Below are 16,875 nucleotides of genomic sequence, written 5' to 3'. Positions count from 1 at the left end.
GATCATGTCTGATGATTTTTGCAACTTTAGTACCCCATTCCTGCTTTCTCTCCATACCCCTTAATCCCTTTAGCCATAAGGGCCACATCTAACTCCCTTTTGAATATATCTAACGAACTGGCCTCAACAACTTTCTGTGGTAGAGAATTCCACAGGTTCACAATTCTCTGAGTGAAGAAGTTTCTCCTCATCTCGGTCCTAAATAGCTTACCCTTACCCTTAGACTGTGACCCCTAGTTCTGGACTTCCCCAACATCGGGAACATTCTTCCTGCATCTAACTTGTAAAAATCCCGTCAGAATTTTATATGTTTCTATGAGATCCCCTCTCATTCTTCTAAATTCCAGTGAATATAAGCCTAGTCGATCCAGTCTTTCTTCATATGTCAGTACTGCCATCCTGGGAATCAGTCTGGTGAACCTTTGCTGCACTCCCTCAATAGCAAAACTGTACACAATATTCAAGGTGTGGCCTCACCAAGGCCCTGTACAACTGCAGTAAGACTTCCCTGCTCCTATACTCAAATCCTCTCGCTATGAAGGCCAACATGACATTTGCCTTCTTCACCGCATGCTGTACCTGCATACCAACTTTCAATGACTGATGTACCATGACACCCAGGTCTCGTTGCACCTCCCCTTTTCTTAATCTGTCACCATTCAGATAATATTTTGCCTTCCTGTTTTTGCCACCAAAGTAGATAACCTCACATTTATCTACATTATACTGCATCTGCGATGCATTTGCCCACTCACCTAACCTGTCGAAGTCACCCTGCAGTCTCGTAGCATCCTCATCACAGCTCACACTGGCACCCAGCTGAGTGTCATCTGCAAACTTGGAGATATTACATTCAATTCCTTCGTCTAAATCATTAATGTATATTGTAAATAGCTGGGGTCCTAGCACTGAACCCTGCGGTACCCCACTAGTCACTGTCTGCCATTCTGAAAAGGGACCCATTTATTCCTACTCTTTCCTTCATGTCTGCCAACCAGTTCTCTATCCACGTCAATACATTACCCCCAATACCATGTGCTTTAATTTTTCACACTAATCTCTTGTGTGGGACCTTGTCAAAAGACTTTTAAAAGTCCACATCCACTGGTTCTCCCTTGTCCACTCTACTAGTTACATCCTCAAAAAATTCTAGAAGGTGTGTCAAGCATGATTTCCCTTTCATAAATCCATGCTGACTTGGACCGATCCTGTCACTGCTTTCCAAATGCGCTGCTATTTCATCTTTAATAATTGATTCCAACATTTTCCCCACTACCGATGTCTGACTAACCAGTCTATAATTCCCTGTTTTCTCTCTCCCTCCTTTTTTTAAAAAGCGGAGTTACATTAGCTACCCTCCAATCCATAGGAACTGATCACATTTACCTCATTCATTACTGACTTCACTCATTGCCACCTGGACAGTTCTGACCACCTGGTTTTCCAGGCGGTCCCACTACTGCACGCTACGGGGCGCAAGAGGGTCGGCGACAATCAAAAATCGATGTGCTATCAGGCGGTACTGCTCAACGCCCCCGCAAAACCGGCAACTCATTTCCCGGCAGGGTGCTGGGAGCTGGCCGTCCGCCTGGAAACCATCCTCGTCGCCATTACCACCCCTCCAGGGCCCGAACGGAGGCGGCAGCAGAGGGAAAATCCAGCCCTCGGAGGGGTAACTGAAAGCTTGGTGGAAAGACAGGCTTTGAGAAAGTTTTTAAAGGGTGAAGAATGAAGAAAGGAAGATAGATTTAAATAGATAGTGCTAGAGAGTAATACAAGCAGCCTGTGGGTTTGTTTGGATACATGTCTGATTGACAGCTGAGTCTAAGAGACACGCATTTAAATTTTGTTTGCCCCTGTCAAATTTTGAAAGTATATCTCAGCTTAGTTGTTTTAACTGAGTAGTCTGTGTGAAGCCATTGGAAAGATAAAAATGCGCCAAAGAGATTCCATGGATGGTCAGCAGTGAACTTTATCTAATATTCAGTGGCTTTGTGCCTGGCATAGCAGAGCTGCCTCTTGTATCTTCCAAGAAGGGATAGTTAAGTATAAAACAGCTGTAAATAACAGATACGATGTGATTGGGATTACAGAGATGTGGCTCCAGGATGATCAGGGCTGGGAACTCAACATCTAAGGGTATTCAACATTCAGGAAGGATAGAATAAAAGGAAAAGGAGGTGGGGTAGCATTGCTGGTTAAAGAGGAGATTAATGCAATAGTTAGGAAGGACATTAGCTTGGATGATGTGGAATCTATATGGGTAGAGCTGCAGAACACCAAAGGGCAAAAAGCGTTAGTGGGAGTTGTGTACAGACCTCCAAACAGTAGTAGTGATGTTGGGGAGGGCATCAAACAGGAAATTAGGGATGCATGCAATAAAGGTGCAGCAGTTATCATGGGTGACTTTAATATGCATATAGATTGGGCTAATCAAACTGGAAGCAATACAGTGGAGGAGGATTTCCTGGAGTGCATAAGGGATGGTTTTCTAGACCAATATGTCGAGGAACTAAGGGGGAGGCCATCTTAGACTGGGTGTTGTGTAATGAGAGAGGATTAATTAGCAATCTCGTTGTGCGAGGCACCTTGGGGAAAAGTGACCATAATATGGTGGAATTCTACATTAGGATGGAGAATGAAACAGTTAATTCAGAGACCATGGTCCAGAATTTAAAGAAGGGTAACTTTGAAGGTATGAGGCATGAATTGGCTAGGATAGATTGGCGAATGATACTTAAGGGGTTGACAGTGGATGGGCAATGGCAGACATTTAGAGACCGCATGGATGAACTACAACAATTGTACATCCCTGTCTGGCGTAAAAAATAAAAAAGGGAAGGTGGCTCAACCGTGGCTATCAAGGGAAATCAGGGATAGTATTAAAGCCAAGGAAGTGGCATACAAATTGGCCAGAAATAGCAACGAACCCAGGGACTGGCAGAAATTTAGAACTCAGCAGAGGAGGACAAAGGGTTTGATTAGGGCAGGGAAAATAGAGTACGGGAGGAAGCTTGCAGGGAACATTAAAACGGACTGCAAAAGCCTCTATAGATATGTAAAGAGAAAAAGGTTAGTAAAGACAAACATAGGTCCCCTGCAGTCAGAATCAGGGGAAGTCATAACGGGGAACAAAGAAATGGCAGACCAATTGAACAAGTACTTTGGTTCGGAATTCACTAAGGAGGACACAAACAACCTTCTGGATATAAAAGGAGTCAGAGGGTCTAGTAAGAAGGAGAAACTGAGGGAAATCCTTATTAGTCAGGAAATTGTGTTGGGGAAATTGATGGGATTGAAGGCCGATAAATCCCCAGGGCCTGATGGTCTGCATCCCAGAGTACTTAAGGAGGTGGGAGGTGGCCTTGGAAATAGCGGATGCATTGACAGTCATTTTCCAACATTCCATAGACTCTGGATCAATTCCTATGGAGTGGAGGGTAGCCAATGTAACCCCACTTTTTAAAAAAGGAGGGAGAGAGAAAACAGGGAATTATAGACCGGTCATCCTGACATCAGTAGTGGGTAAAATGATGGAATCAATTATTAAGGATGTCATAGCAGCACATTTGGAAAGAGGTGACATGATAGGTCCAAGTCAGCATGGATTTGTGAAAGGGAAATCATGCTTGACAAATCTGGAATTTTTTGAGGATGTTTCCAGTAGAGTGGACAAGGGAGAACCAGTTGATGTGGTGTATTTGGACTTTCAGAAGGCTTTCGACAAGGTCCCACACAAGAGATTAATGTGCAAAGTTAAAGCACATGGGATTGGGGGTAGTGTGCTGACGTGGATTGAGAACTGGTTGGCAGACAGGAAGCAAAGAGTAGGAGTAAATGGGTACTTTTCAGAATGGCAGGCAGTGACTAGTGGGGTACCGCAAGGTTCTGTGCTGGGGCCCCAGCTGTTTACATTGTACATTAATGATTTAGACGAGAGGATTAAATGTAGTATCTCCAAATTTGCGGACGACACTAAGTTGGGTGGCAGTGTGAGCTGCGAGGAGGATGCTATGAGGCTGCAGAGTGACTTGGATAGGTTAGGTGAGTGGGCAAATGCATGGCAGATGAAGTATAATGTGGATAAATGTGAGGTTATCCACTTTGGTCGTAAAAACAGAGAGACAGACTATTATTTGAATGGTGACAGATGAGGAAAAGGGGAGGTGCAACGAGACCTGGGTGTCATGGTACATCAGTCATTGAAGGTTGGCATGCAGGTACAGCAAGCGGTTAAGAAAGCAAATGGCATGTTGGCCTTCATAGTGAGGGGATTTGAGTACAGGGGCAGGGAGGTGTTACTACAGTTGTACAGGGCCTTGATGAGGCCACACCTGAAGTATTGTGTACAGTTTTGGTCTCCTAACTTGAGGAAGGACATTCTTGCTATTGAGGGAGTGCAGCGAAGGTTCACCAGACTGATTCCCGGGATGGCGGGACTGACATATCAAGAAAGACTGGATCAACTGAGCTTGTATTCACTGGAGTTCAGAAGAATGAGAGGGGATCTCATAGAAACGTTTAAAATTCTGACAGGTTTAGTCGGTTAGATTTAGGAAGAATGTTCCCAATGGTGGGGAAGTCCAGAACCAGGGGTTACAGTCTAAGGATAAGGGGTAAGCCATTTAGGACCGAGATGAGGAGAAACTTCTTCACCCAGAGAGTGGTGAACCTGTGGAATTCTCTACCATAGAAAGTTGTTGAGGCCAATTCACTAAATATATTCAAAAAGGAGTTAGATGTAGTCCTTACTACTAGGGGGATCAAGGGGTATGGCGTGAAAGCAGGAAGGGGTACTGAAGTTGCATGTTCAGCCATGAACTCATTGAATGGCGGTGCAGGCTCGAAGGGCCGAATGGCCTACTCCTGCACCTATTTTCCATGTTTCTATGTTTCTAAATCTGCCATATATCATTGCTCGTGGTCACTTATCCAATTACTGTTTAATAAATTCGGTGGCAGTTTGCAGTTTAAGCCACAGTCTACTGAAGTGTTTATTCTACCACCCTCCGAAGTCAAGGAAGATATCTTGAGGGCAAATGATATAATTAATATGAGTTATATTTGCATGTCCTGGCCAATATTTATCCCTCACTCAACATTATAAGAAACAGATTATCTGGCCATTATCACATTGCTGCTTGTGGGAGCTTGCTATCCGCAAATAGGCTGCCCCGTTTCCTACATTACAACAGTGACTACACTTCAAAATTAGCTTTAAAGCTCTTTGGGATGTCCTGAGGTCGTAAAAGGCGCTATATATTGCATGCATGTATGTCTTTCTTGATGCAAATCATTATTGGGCAGGAAGAAGCTCACTTTAGTTCATACCTCTGGAAGTTATGCGAGAAGTTGCACTCAAGAAAAATATCGGCAGTAAAACCCCAAAAATATAACAGTCTTCACCCATTTCCTTGGATTAAAATATATATTTGAGCGCAGCTGAAGTTATTTCATCAGTAGTACTTGAGGGATTAGATGTGGAGTTAACAGCAATATATGTTTTCTCTCTCTACCTTTTCCGGCTAATTTTCTCACTTTCCTTTGCTATGCTGAATCTTCAGGGGTGCCCTCCAGTACTTCACTCTAGTTGTCATTCTTCATTTATAAACCGAGACAGTGTATGTTGCCAAGCTATTGGACCGTGGAGGCTTCAAAGCCAAGCCTAATTATGTTATCTGCCAACTTCCAGACATATGGTTCTGGTTAGCAAACCGTAGTGTAACACATGGCCAATTTTACCCTCCCTACTCCTGGAGCACTGGGGCAAATTGTCCCCTTTCCCCAATAGTGGGATGATCTAACTCAGTATAGACTGGGAATTAAATCTGAGATTTTTCTGATTCCTATCACTCAACCACTCACTGTCTTAACCAGCTGAGTGGCCAAGGAGTTCAACGTTTACATCATAATGATTGGAGAAAAAGGCAGGTCTAACCTCGGACAAATATCTCTATAATCCTTCTGTCGTCCAACATGAACAGGTCAGTTAAGCAACACAAGAACATGTAAACATTACATAAGGCTGAAGACACCACTTGTTGACTTGCCTCACAGTTTTTTCTCCGACTAGAAGTGTGATTGTGTCAACTCTGCATGTGTCCAGAGCACCAGGTTTAAATCGGACTCGCCACGTTGGAAATCACAGGGGCAATCAATCTGCCTTCATGTTGTACCTCTGATTATCAGCGTTCCCAACCATCTAACAATCAATTTAAATTAATAGTTCAAGAGCATGGATGCTGAAATTATACATTGTACTTGTTGTAAATGCATGCCTGTTTACTGTGTGATGTCTGTAACACTGTTATGCAACACTGAATGTACCCTTACACTGTACACGCCTTACCTGTACACCAGAGGATGTTGCCAGTATATAAAAGGAGCTCGGTGTCCTTAAAGGAGGAGCTGCAAATAAAGGACTACAGGTCTACACAGTTTCAGTATCATACCCTGCCTCGTGGAGTCATTTGTTAAAGGTATCTACTGGGCTCTACTTGTCTATAAAATACCATTCTCTGCAACTTCTAAAATTTCTGATTATTGTTCAAGTATGAAGCTACTTTTTTTTTTAGGGTCTCTAGCCTACTCACAAGCCACGCACCATTTCCAGACAAGAAAAGGTGTGTAGATGACATGCTCCCAGGCCTGTGTCAACAGCACTCAGCCTGTCACTAGGAGGTGCTCAAAAATAGCCTGAGGGTGACAATGCTATTTGGCAGAGGAGGAGGTCAAGCGTGCAATGTTAACCTAAATACAAAAGTTGTTTGAAAAAGAGGTTTATAAAATGTATTTGAAAAATGAAATGTTTTGAAATTAGAACCATAACAGCACAAAGAGGGGTCCTGCAACATTGAGTCTTCTCTACTGCTGACCACCAACCTTTCATTCATACTAATGAGACCCTTTTGATTCACTGCCCACTGGATGTAGCTATTTCTAGCATTTCTATGTTGCACTGAGTACTGGTGATTTACATATGTTGATGCAGTCTCTATGACAAGCTGGATTTGTTTATGTAAAAGGAGGCAATGGAACTTTTTTTTATTTCAAAGAATTGCTCAATGAGAAACAGGATGGGCGAGTTAGTCATGGATCTGAAGAAAGTAAACAGAAACGCAAGCCAGTAACCCCCAGCCGCAGTTCAGTACAAGTCACAGAGAAAGTGTTGTCTGGAAGGTACATCTGTCCCAGTTGGTAACCCCCTTCAGTGTGTACAAACTTAACGTCTTAAATAAAAGTTTCACGTTAATGCAGATGTTCCGTTTCTCCAAATCATTCTTTAGCCCATTCACAGTTTGCCATGTAGGATAGGTTCAGATGAAGAGGGCCCTACAGCCCATTTGCTACATCCTTCCAGAGTGACAGCTTATCCCTTTACAGCATCCAACCATTTCTTAACTTTATCCAAATTGATCCTGTTGATCACAGAAATAGCTCCTGATATCTGTCCTAAACTTTCACTTTATAAGCCTTAGCCTGTGTCCTCTTGTTCTGCTTCCCTGGCTTATCAAAGATTTTTCCAGATTACTTTCTCCATCCCATTAAGTATCCTAAATATCTTCCTAAAATCCTCTCTCAGGTGCCACTTTTTGAGACTGCAGTACCCTAGCTTATCTATATGTGAAATGTATGCCTTAATTCGTATTGCTGGCAGCATAATTACTAATACTGTGATCCTCCCATCCACAATTAAAAGTGCTTTAAAAATCCCACTGAGTAGAATGCCTGCTAGCACTGCCGCTTATAGATGAGCCAGATAGACCAGTTCCTACTAACCATAATGTCCCAGCTGATCATCTTCCGCTCCAGAGTCCGCTCTGTCGAGCAGGATGAGACGTGTTCACGTTTCTTCTTCCAAAAGGTACACAGGGGGAGCTCTGTGATCACTAGCCTAAAGGAAGAAGGTGGTTCTGTGACGTCTGCGCAGCAAATCCTTCTATGCCGGGCTGTACGACGTCAAGCCCACAGACCGCGCGGCCTCCCAGTCTTTCCTGTCGTATATCTCAAAGGTCTTAGACGACAGCGAGCGGGAGAGTTTGGACCACCCACTAACTCTGGACGAGCTGACAAAGGCCGTCCAGTCCCTCGCAATGAGTAAAACTCCCGGAAGCGACGGCTTACCAGTCAAGTTGTGTTCGGCTCTGTGGGACTGGATGGGCCCAGGCCTGCTGGAAGTGTACGGGGGTATGCTTCTGGCCGGCAGCATGTCAGAATCAATGAGGAAAGGCATCATCACCCTCATCTACAAGCAGAAGGGGGAGAGGGAGGAAATCAAAAACTGCCGGCCCATTTCGCCGCTCAATGTGGACTACAAGATCCTGTCGAAGGTCATCACACAGGGTCAAGTCTGCTCTGGAGCTGGTGATCCACCCGGACCAGACCTGCGCTGTCCCCAGCAGGAAGATCTCGGATAGCCTCGCGCTACTCAGGGATACGATGCCTACGACTCTTTTAGAGGAGACAAATAAACATTAGGTCAAGTGACCCCCGATCTGGGGGACACTCCAAACATTTCGCAAGGCCCATTTTTTTTTTGTTGTTTTTTAAAAATATTTTTGTAGATTTTTTTTTTTGGGCTCTAAAACCATAATTTACAAGTGCCCCCTATAAAAGGGGAGGGGGACACTAACAAAAAAACCCGGCAATTAAAACAAATTAAACTTTAAAACATAAAATCAAATTAAAATTTGGTTGCCGGGTGTGATGATGCACTCCAGTCCCTCCGGCGCCCACCTCTCGTGGCAAGCCGCGAGCATACCGGTGGACACTGCGTGCTCCATCTCTAAGGACACCCTGGCCCGGATGTAGGCACGGAAGAGAGGCAGGCAGTCAGGCTGAACGACCCCCTTGACTGCCCGCTGCCTGGACCGGCTGATGGCACCCTTGGCCGTGCCCAGGAGCAGTCCTACGAGGAGGCCCTCGGACTACGATGCCTACGTGCGGGACAGGAGGGTGGACACCTGTTTAATCAGCTTGGACCAGGAGACGGCCTTTGACAGGATATCGCACATGTACCTGATGGATGTGCTCTCCAAGATGGGGTTTGGGGAGGGTATCCGCAATTGGATCCAACTGCTCTACACAGACATCAGTAGCACAGTTCTAATCAACGGGTGGGAAACTGAAAGCTTTCTGATCAGGTCTGGAGTCAGGCAAGACTGTCCCCTCTCCTCTGTCTTGTTTGTGTGCTGTATCGAGCCCTTTGCCGAGTCCATCAGGAAGGGTGCGGGCATTAGAGGGGGTGACAATCTCAGGCAGCAGAGGTGCTCAGGTCAAGACCTCCCTGTACATGGATGACGTCACCGTCTTTTGCTCAGATCCACAGTCGGTCCGTGGATTGCTCACAATCTGTGACCAGTTTGAACTGACCTCGGGAGCGAAGGTAAATCACAGCAAAAGCGAGGCCATGTTCTTTGGAAGTTGGACCGACCGATCCTTTATTCCCTTCACCGTGAAGTCAGATTACCTGAAGGTTTTGGGAACATGGTTCGGAGCGGACGGGGAGTGCATCAAAAACTGGAAGGAGGGATCGCTAAAGCCAAACATAAACTGGGATGGTGGAAGCTGCACTCACTCTCTATTGCAGGAAAGAACCTGGTCATCGGTGTTGTTGTACATGGCGCATGTCTGGCCCATACCCCGCTCCTGTGCCGTGGTAGTCACCCGAGCCGTCTTCCATTTTGTCTGGAAATCAAAAATGGAATATGTCCGCAGAGACACGATGTACAAATCTCTAGACAAGGGGAGGAAAGGACGTTCCAAACGTGGCCACCTTTGTGTGCAGCTGCATCAAGCTGTGCATAGACCCTTCGTACGCAAACACCAAGTGTCAGTACGTGCTGAGATTCTATCTGTTCCCTGTGTTGCGAAGGATGGGTCTGGCCAGGCTGCCGCGGAACGCTCCAACCAGCTGGACCATGCCTCACCACCTGTCCTTCGTGAAAAAGTTTTTCAAGAAAAACACCTTTGATCACAAGGCCATAAAGCAGTGGTCGGCACACAAGGTCCTGGACGCCCTACAAAAGGAGGAGATGATGGATCCTGTCGGACGGTTCCCCAAGCAGACTGTCGAACTCGTTTGGCAGAATGTCTCATCGCCAGAGTTTTCACACAAGCACCAAGACGTAGCTTGGTTGGCGGTGAGAAGGGCCCTACCTGTCAGATCCTTCATGCACAGTCGGTGTTTCAGAGACACGGCACTCTGCCCCCGAGTTGGCTGTGGTGCAGACGAGACTGTCATCCATCTCCTTCGGGATTGCCCCTTTGCAAGGCAGGTCTGGAAGGAGATACAGTGGCTGCTGTCGAGGTTCACCCCAAGCATCTCCGTAACACAGGACTCTGTGCTCTGCAGACTGTTCCCAGGGATGCACACCGAGACAGACATCATCTGCTGCTGGAGAGCCATCAACTCGGTGAAAGACACACTTTGGTCTTCCCAAAACTTGCTGGTCTTCCAGAGCAAGGAGATATCCACGGCCGAGTGTTACAGACTGGCGCAATCCAAGGTTCAGGAGTACGTGCTGAGGGACGCACTAAAGATTGGTGCAGTCGCCGCAAAGGTACGATGGGGAAGAGTCATGATAAACCCAGGAGATGGAATCAGACCTCCCTCGGGCTGTACTTGTTAATCTGCCTGTATACATAGAGCACCATGTACTGAAAAGCACCTGTGTTGTGCCATGTATAATGAAAGTCTCTGCACTGTTTAGTAACTTGTAAAGAAATGTAAATGTATCCCCATCCGGTCCGTGTACTGCATTCATCTGCATAGTGCTACGTGTAACGTGATTCGTGATCGGTATTGAAATGTATCCTGGAATGTAATGTAAACCTGTTCTCATCTGCTCCATATAATACCCTCATTTGCACAGTACTACATGTAACGTGATTTAGGGATTGTACTAAACTGTACCTTGAAATGAAATGCACGCTAGTGCATTGTATGGAACTGCTGTCAGCATCCAAACGAATTGTATGGAATTGCTGACTGTAAGGTATTGAGCTATTTTCCAATGTATTGTGAAAATTTTATGTCCATAAAGTATATTTTTGAAAAAAAAAATGTCCCAGCTGCCATACCTTCCTTAGTGGCTAAGGCGGCCCATATGGAAACTCTATTGTTGCCCTATAGGGGTCGCTGAGCCATTCCAACAGCAGAAAAAGATAGCAGTCTCTTCCTCTGACAGCAGAATTTATATAGCAAAGGGAGAGCGGCAGGGACATTTTTTTTTTTAAATGGCGAACTCGGCATCTCCAGAAGCAGCTGGTTTACCTTACAGTACTGTCCCCAAAGTAGGGACTGCTCTTGCTGGTGGTGGCAGCAGTGCTGTACGGTAAACGAGGTATAAAAAGCTGCAAACAGTCTCTGCAATGCACTTAGACTCTGTCGGTAATTGTGGAACATCAACAACTTGAATTTATATCGCACCTTTAACATTGTAAAATGTCCCAAGGCACTTCACAGAAGCATTATTTTTTTAAAAGCCGCATGAAACTTTAGGACAGGTGGAGGTTTTAAGGTGCCTTAAAAAGGAGGAGAGAGAGGTGGAGAGGCTCTGCGGTGTGGTGGGAGCGGGGCAGAATTCCAGAGCCTAGCACCCAGGCAGCTGAAGGCACGGCCGCCAATGTTAGAGTGATTAAAATTAGGAATGCACAAGAGGCCAGAATAGGAGGAGCGCAGATGTCTTGGAGGATTGTAGGGCTGGAGTAGGTTATAGAGGAAGGGGCAAGGCCATGGAGGGATTTGAAAACAAGGATGAGAATTTTAAAATCAAGGCAATGTAGGTCAATGAGCACATGGGTTATGGGTTAATGGGACTTGGGTGCGAGTCAGGATACGGGAAGGAGAGTTTTGGATGCGTTCAAGTTTATGGAGGACCGAAGATGGTAGGCCGGCCAGGAGAGCATTGAAATAGTCAAGTCTGGAGGTAAGATGAGCTGAGGCAATGGTGGAGACAGACATGATTTCAGCAGCAGATGAGCTGAGGCAGGGGTGGAGCCAGGAGATGTTACTGCTGTTTCTGGTGCGAATGGTAGAAAGTAGATATTGGAAATAGAATCCACTCTGTTAGTAGAAATTCATTGGAGCCTGGAGTTTCTCTGTAATACAAATATTCTCCAAATCTGCTAATTACCTGAGCTGCCAGTATCATCCCTGTGGTGAAGTGTCACTCACCTGAGATGTAAGCGATTCCCCGTGGAGACAGCAGCACTTCACTGCACACCGATGGCTGGCTGATGCCACACAAGGTATCATTTGCATTTCTAATAACCTAGAAAAGACCACAGCTGCGATAAATTAAGTCCTATTAATGTATTGTTTTAATTGAATTCTCAAGAGCTTATATTCACATCTCCCTTTTATGAAGTCTTTGTACATTTTGATTACATAGGAGTAGATTGAGGTTCTTGGTATGGACGTGCCTATGCTGGGAGTCTGACAGATATAGGAGCTGGCACAACTTGTTTGTGTTTGGACTCTGGGGATCAGTTAGGCTTGGGAGCAAGGGTTAGGGTTAGGTACTCATATTGATTATCTTTCCCCATAGGTATCTGGGTTGCTATGTCAACAAGAACAACAACAACTAGCATTTATATAGGCTCTTTAACGTATGTAAAACATCCCAAGGCGCTTCACAGGAGCGTAGTCAGACAAAAATTGACACCGAGCCAAGGAAGGAGACATTAGGACAGGTGAACAAAGCAGCGTCTTAAAAGGAGAGTGAGGTAGAGAGGCGAAGAGGTTTGGGGAGTGAATTCCAAAGCTTAAGCCTTACAAGGCTGAATTCATAACTGCCATTGGGATGAAGAAAGTGGGAGATGCACAAGAGGCTAGAGTTGGAGGAAGGCAATGTTCTCTGAGGACATTGGGACGACAGGTCAGGTTCATCAAGTGAGTCTGCCAGAACTGGACCCAAATCGATTGGTATTTCTCTGGTGCCAGACAGAGGCCAAATTACATTCGTTCTGATGGAGATATGTCCCACTTGTAATTCAACCACATTCCTTGTAGAGAGCACTGCAGGCCACCATTGGGGGTGGGAGGGCTCGTTGTAGCTAGTAGTCAGAGATGTGCTTGCTTGCTTGCTGTGGGGAGAGGAGGTTATCCTCGCTGTCGAGTGGGAAGGCCCAGAGGCATTGCCTTGGGTTCTCCAGAATTTCAAGGTCAGCCATGGTCCTTGTGATGTCCCAGATTGCTATCCTGAATGGCTGAATGCAGAACATGACCAGAATATGTGCAGAGGGTAACCTTCTTGCCACAGGCCCTCCAATTGATATTCAGATCGAAAGCATTGAGTCCGATGTGTCAACAATGAACACATAACTGTCAGACAATAGATCTATACATACCCAATCATTACAAAGTAATTGATAATTAAGCGGATTAAAAACCAGTGTGAACCTGTGGTCATTAGTGTTCAGTCCTGATGCTATGAAGTGCAGTAATTTATTTAATTCAGTTGTTCCCATTTCATCTCTCACTCTACCATTTAATTTCCAAGCATCCCTGCTCATACTTGCAATGAAGCTTGCATAGAATAGGCTATTTTCTCTCAATATACCTGAACAGTTCAGCCAACAGAGTGATCGTTGAAACTTGGAGAGAGGACAGGAAGAGCAAATGGCATTATTTACTCGGCTCCTAGTAGTAACGCGTGCAGGACAGACCCAGCAGACTTCTTTGCTTTCCAGGCCCTACACATTTTCAGAACCAATTGGCCACCCGCTGCAATCTTTGACTAATTCTGACTGGCAAATGGCCTCAGAGAGGGCACATAAACAGCTGGAATGGAAAATAGAATTACCACAAGTGCAGCTTGTTAAGGCAGTGCAATGTTACTTTTATATTCATGCTAGGAGGACAAAAACACAGTGCAAGAGGAGACCTCTCTGACTTCCGAGCACTGCTCTTTCCTTGTTATTGCAGCAGCATGCTGACTGTTCCTGTTTGGGGAGCCAAAATGGACATCCTGCATTTTCCATGCCTGTAATAGTTTCTGTTGGGATCCATAAACAATTGGCGATGGGCACTGTGTAAGGCAGAGAGTTTGTTGCTGTTATAACGGAGTGCCAGTGGCAGCATGGGTACAGGATGCCTGTTGTTGACTGTTATGCTCATAATAAATGGTCAGACCGAATACTGTGTGTAATGAGCAAGTGTGACCTTAGCTCTTTTATTGTAGTTCCTGAGTGCAGGTACCTCATGGGTGGCCTGCTTAAATACTGTGCTCCCAAGGGATGCTAGGATCCCTTGGGACTCCAACAGGTGGGCCCTCTGTTGGGCAGGTGTGATGAAGGTTACAAGAGGTTAAATACATAACATCACTCCCCCGTGAAGTCAACAACACACTTATTTACAAGGTGAGACGATCTGGGGCTTTGCGCTCCCTTGTCGATCGTCTCGGTAAATATGCTGGTGTGGTTGGGTTGTTCAGTTCTTCACTGGGCTGTTGGACAGCCGGCCTTGCCGGGCTACTGGGGATGACGAGTTCAGTTTCATGGTAAACTGTGATGTCAGTTGCCACTTATGTGTGTGTTGGAAGGTCAAAGTTGGTGGTGTCCTCTTCAGGTTGTACGTAGCTGTTGGTGAACCGCAATTTAATTTGGTCCAAGTGTTTTCCATTGGTCAGTTTGACCTGAAATACCCTACTCCCCTCTTTGGCTGTGACTGTGCCAGCGAGCCATTTGGGACCATGTCCATAATAGAGCACAAACACAGGATCATTGATCTCAATCTTGCGTGACAAGTTTGCGCGGTCATGGTACACACTTTGTTGATGCCGCTTGTCCTCCACGTGATCATGTAGATCAGGGTGGACCAGGGAGAGCCTTGTTTTAAGTGCCCTTTTCATGAGCAGCTTGGCTGCGGGAATCCTGGTGAGTGAGTGGGGTCTGGTGCGGTAGCTGAGCAGTACTCGGGACAACCGGGTCTGCAGGGAGCCTTCCGACACGCATTTCAAGCTTTGCTTGATGGTCTGAACTGCCTGGCCATTGGTTGCGGGCTTGAATGGCGCAGATGTGGCACGTTTCATCCTGTTGCGTGTCATGAACACTTTGAATTCAGCACTGGTCAAGCACGGCCCATTGTCGCTGACTAGGACATCAGGCAGGCCGTGCGTGGCAAACATAGCTCGTAGACTTTCAATGGTGGCCGTGGATGTGCTTACAGACATTATTGCACATTCAATCCACTTTGAGTAAGCATCCACGACAACCAAATAAATTTTTCCTAGGAATGGGCCCGCATAGTCTACATGGATCCTCGACCACGGTTTGGAGGGCCAGGACCACAAACTTAGTGGTGCCTCTCTGGGTGGATTGCTCAACTGAGAGCAAGTGTTGCACTGGCGCACACATGACTCTAAATCTGAGTCAATGCCCGGCCACCACACGTGGGATCTATCTATGGCTTTCATCATCACGATGCCTGGGTGGGTGCTGTGCAGTTCACAAATGAATGTGTCTCTGCCCTTCTTGGGCAAGACTACGCGATTGCCCCACAAAAGACAGTCCGCCTGCAGGGACAGCTCATCTTTGCATCTGTGGAATGGCTTAATCACTTCCTGCATCTCCACTGGGACACTGGACAGCTCCCATGGAGGACACAGTTTTTTTTAACCAGGGACAGTAAAGGTCCCTGGCTGGTCCAGGTCCTGATCTGGCGGGCCGTAATTTCTCGTTCACAAATACCTCTATGACCATGAGCAAGTCTGCTGGAAGTGCCATTTCCACCCTGGAGGTGGGCAATGGTAGCCAACTGAGAGCATCTGCGCAGTTCTCTGTGCCCGGTCTGTGGCGGATTACATAGTTGTATGCCGACAGCGTGAGCGTCCATCTTTGGATGAGGGCAGAGGCATTGGTATTAGTCCCTTTGCTCTCCGAGAATAGCGATATGAGCGGCTTGTGGTCAGTTTCAAGCTTGAATTTGAGGCCGAACAGGTACTGGTGCATTTCTTTTACCCTTAAACGCATGCCAGAGCCTCTTTTTCAACCATGCTGTAGACCCTTTCGGCCTTGAACAAACTCCTGGATGCATACGCAACTGGTTGCAACATTCCCGATTCATTAGCCTGTTGTAACACACACCCGACTCCGTATGACAACGCATCGCAAGCTAACACTAGTCGTTTACATGGGTTATACAGAATAAGCAGTTGTTAGAATACAGTAAGTTTCTGGCTTTCTTAAAGGCAGCCTCTTGTGAATTCCCCCATACCCAGTCGTCACCCTTGCGCAGCAGCACATGCAGGAATTCTAGGAGAGTGCTTAACCCAGGTAGGAAATTACTGAAGTAGTTAAGGAGTTCCAGGAATGACCACAGCTCCGTCACGTTCTATGGTCACGGTGCGTTCTTGATGGCCTCCATCTTGGCGTCGATGGATCTGATGCCGTCTGCTGCAATTCTCCTTCCTAAGAATTCGACGTACTGTGCCAGGAAAACACACTTCGAGCATTTCAACTTGAGCCCTATGCGATCCAACCAACTAAGAACCTCCTCCAGATTCTTCAAGTGCTCCATGGTGTCCTGACCTGTAACCAATATGTCGTCCTGGAAGACCACTGTGCAAGGAGTTGACTTTAGTAGGCTTTCCATGTCCCGCTGGTAGATCGCTGCAGCCGACCGAATCCTGAACAGGCACCATTGTAAATATACAGACTTTTGTGCGTGTTGATGCAGGTGAGGCCTTTCGAAGACTCCTCCTGCTCCTGCGTCATGTAGGCCGAGGTCAGGTCCAGCTTGGTGAATGTCTTCCCTCCAGCGAGGGTCGCAAATAGGTCATCTGCCTTGGGTAGCGGGTACTGCTCCTGCAGCGAAAAACAGTTAATCATTACTTTATAATCCCCTCAAATTCTAACCGTACGGTCCTCCTT

At 46.2% G+C, this 16,875-nt stretch overlaps 1 protein-coding gene across 3 annotated transcripts in view; it reads right to left on the bottom strand.

The window, feature by feature from the left end:
• The window catches only part of LOC139268879 (synergin gamma-like), a 46,584-nt gene that overhangs the window by 5,528 nt on the left and 24,181 nt on the right, over positions 1-16,875 (bottom strand). For 2 of the 3 annotated variants that reach the window (XM_070887678.1, XM_070887677.1), the window contains exon 3: positions 12,179-12,275. In XM_070887678.1, coding sequence (XP_070743779.1) covers positions 12,179-12,275 — 97 coding nt within the window. Of the gene's footprint in view, positions 1-8,124; positions 8,246-12,178; positions 12,276-16,875 lie in introns of all 3 variants that reach the window. The other variant, XM_070887676.1, reaches the window with a different exon arrangement.

This window comes from Pristiophorus japonicus, chromosome 8, assembly GCF_044704955.1.
Source record: "Pristiophorus japonicus isolate sPriJap1 chromosome 8, sPriJap1.hap1, whole genome shotgun sequence".
In the NCBI taxonomy this organism is placed as follows: domain Eukaryota; kingdom Metazoa; phylum Chordata; class Chondrichthyes; family Pristiophoridae; genus Pristiophorus; species Pristiophorus japonicus.
This window is presented reverse-complemented; position numbering and strand designations above follow the sequence as displayed.